General features: G+C 64.4%; 1 protein-coding gene across 1 annotated transcript; it reads right to left on the bottom strand.

Annotated features, from left to right (window-relative positions):
• Positions 1–18: 18 nt before the first annotated feature.
• Positions 19–3189, bottom strand: PHYSODRAFT_342844 (hypothetical protein; the record flags this gene model as incomplete). Its single annotated transcript, XM_009541340.1, has 1 exon — positions 19–3189. A coding segment is annotated over one exon (3171 nt), but the record flags the coding sequence as incomplete, so codon positions are not given.
• Positions 3190–3198: the final 9 nt, after the last annotated feature.

The following is a 3198-nucleotide window of genomic DNA, read 5'->3' as shown; positions in this document are numbered from 1 at the left end:
CTCGGCCGCATCAAACACCGACAGAAGCAGCTGGCAGTACTCGCCACTCACCACGCTCTGGATGCGCGTGCGCAGCTCCTGGCGGTACAGACGCATGTACACGATGCGAATGCGCACCAGCAGGCGGTAGTACCGCACCACCCACGCACTCAAACCGTACGCGTTCTTGCTCGCACTCTTCAGCGTCGTATCGAACAGCTCCGCAAGCAGCTCCACCGGCTCCAGCACCGAGCGCACCAGGAACAGCAGAGCGCGCTTGGCGTCGCCAGAGAATTCCGCCGTGATCGCGCCCGCCAGGTCCGTCTTGTACTTCGCCACGTACGCACTGTTGATGTTGCGCACGTGCTCAGCAGGGCTCAGCACCAGGATGTTGATGAACGTCGTCTCATCCGTGCCCATGCGGCCCTCCCCCGCCTTGTACAGGGCGTCCGCGTCCGCAGCAGCCTTCACGCTCGTGTGGATCGACGCGTTGAACTCGGCCACCTCACCGCGCATGGCGGTCAGGATCACCTTCTTCAAGTCGCCGCTAAGCTCGCCGCTCAGCACCTTCACCAGGTCCTCGCCGTACTTCTCCTGGAACGTCTTCTTCAGCAGCGCGATCTCGGCGTTCGAGCGCGCCATCACGACCGGGTAGATCCACTCCTCGGTCGTGCCCAGGCCCTTCGTCGCCTTGCGCAGGATCTCGGCCTCCACGTGCTCCAGAGGGCTCGCCAGCATCTTCAGCAGAAGGCCGTAGTCGCTCGTGCTCTTCACCCACACCGTCAGGCTCTGCTTGTACAGGATGCGGTAGCGCCACCAGATCAGGTAGCGCTGCTCTGCAGTCTTCGACAGCAGCAGCGATGCCAGGGCAGCCTCGTCCGAAGCCGCGCCCGTGCACACGCGCTGGATCTCCTGCGCAGCCGCATCGATATCGGCAGAGAACGTCATCGACTCGACGCTGCTGCCCTCGCGGGCGTAGCGGGCGTACAGGCTGCTCATCGCCGCGGTGGCCGTGGCGGTCTCCGTCAGAGCAACAGAGCTCTCCTCTTCGCTCACGCCAGACATCGACGCAGTCACCGTAGAAGCAGAATCCAAGACGCTCGCCGTCTTGCTGCCGGTGGCGCTCACTGCAGCGCTCGACGAGATCCTCGCCTTCTCCTCCACCGACGCGCTAGCGCCAATGGCCGCACCGACAGCAGCGGTAGCAGCAGCAGCACCGCCCACAGCAGCAGCGGCACCACGAACAGCAGACCCGCTCGACGTGCTCACAGTACCACCACCAGCAGCAACCACCGAGCCAGACGCCGACGCCGACGCACCGAACTCCACCTCGGCCGCATCAAACACCGACAGAAGCAGCTGGCAGTACTCGCCACTCACCACGCTCTGGATGCGCGTGCGCAGCTCCTGGCGGTACAGACGCATGTACACGATGCGAATGCGCACCAGCAGGCGGTAGTACCGCACCACCCACGCACTCAAACCGTACGCGTTCTTGCTCGCACTCTTCAGCGTCGTATCGAACAGCTCCGCAAGCAGCTCCACCGGCTCCAGCACCGAGCGCACCAGGAACAGCAGAGCGCGCTTGGCGTCGCCAGAGAATTCCGCCGTGATCGCGCCCGCCAGGTCCGTCTTGTACTTCGCCACGTACGCACTGTTGATGTTGCGCACGTGCTCAGCAGGGCTCAGCACCAGGATGTTGATGAACGTCGTCTCATCCGTGCCCATGCGGCCCTCCCCCGCCTTGTACAGGGCGTCCGCGTCCGCAGCAGCCTTCACGCTCGTGTGGATCGACGCGTTGAACTCGGCCACCTCACCGCGCATGGCGGTCAGGATCACCTTCTTCAAGTCGCCGCTAAGCTCGCCGCTCAGCACCTTCACCAGGTCCTCGCCGTACTTCTTCTGGAACGTCTTCTTCAGCAGCGCGATCTCGGCGTTCGAGCGCGCCATCACGACCGGGTAGATCCACTCCTCGGTCGTGCCCAGGCCCTTCGTCGCCTTGCGCAGGATCTCGGCCTCCACGTGCTCCAGAGGGCTCGCCAGCATCTTCAGCAGAAGGCCGTAGTCGCTCGTGCTCTTCACCCACACCGTCAGGCTCTGCTTGTACAGGATGCGGTAGCGCCACCAGATCAGGTAGCGCTGCTCTGCAGTCTTCGACAGCAGCAGCGATGCCAGGGCAGCCTCGTCCGAAGCCGCGCCCGTGCACACGCGCTGGATCTCCTGCGCAGCCGCATCGATATCGGCAGAGAACGTCATCGACTCGACGCTGCTGCCCTCGCGGGCGTAGCGGGCGTACAGGCTGCTCATCGCCGCGGTGGCCGTGGCGGTCTCCGTCAGAGCAACAGAGCTCTCCTCTTCGCTCACGCCAGACATCGACGCAGTCACCGTAGAAGCAGAATCCAAGACGCTCGCCGTCTTGCTGCCGGTGGCGCTCACTGCAGCGCTCGACGAGATCCTCGCCTTCTCCTCCACCGACGCGCTAGCGCCAATGGCCGCACCGACAGCAGCGGTAGCAGCAGCAGCACCGCCCACAGCAGCAGCGGCACCACGAACAGCAGACCCGCTCGACGTGCTCACAGTACCACCACCAGCAGCAACCACCGAGCCAGACGCCGACGCCGACGCACCGAACTCCACCTCGGCCGCATCAAACACCGACAGAAGCAGCTGGCAGTACTCGCCACTCACCACGCTCTGGATGCGCGTGCGCAGCTCCTGGCGGTACAGACGCATGTACACGATGCGAATGCGCACCAGCAGGCGGTAGTACCGCACCACCCACGCACTCAAACCGTACGCGTTCTTGCTCGCACTCTTCAGCGTCGTATCGAACAGCTCCGCAAGCAGCTCCACCGGCTCCAGCACCGAGCGCACCAGGAACAGCAGAGCGCGCTTGGCGTCGCCAGAGAATTCCGCCGTGATCGCGCCCGCCAGGTCCGTCTTGTACTTCGCCACGTACGCACTGTTGATGTTGCGCACGTGCTCAGCAGGGCTCAGCACCAGGATGTTGATGAACGTCGTCTCATCCGTGCCCATGCGGCCCTCCCCCGCCTTGTACAGGGCGTCCGCGTCCGCAGCAGCCTTCACGCTCGTGTGGATCGACGCGTTGAACTCGGCCACCTCACCGCGCATGGCGGTCAGGATCACCTTCTTCAAGTCGCCGCTAAGCTCGCCGCTCAGCACCTTCACCAGGTCCTCGCCGTACTTCTCCTGGAACGT

Source organism: Phytophthora sojae, assembly GCF_000149755.1.
Source record: "Phytophthora sojae unplaced genomic scaffold PHYSOscaffold_22, whole genome shotgun sequence".
In the NCBI taxonomy this organism is placed as follows: Eukaryota; Oomycota; class Peronosporomycetes; order Peronosporales; family Peronosporaceae; genus Phytophthora; species Phytophthora sojae.
Note: the sequence above shows the minus strand (reverse complement) of the source record. Positions and strands in the feature narration are given on the sequence as shown.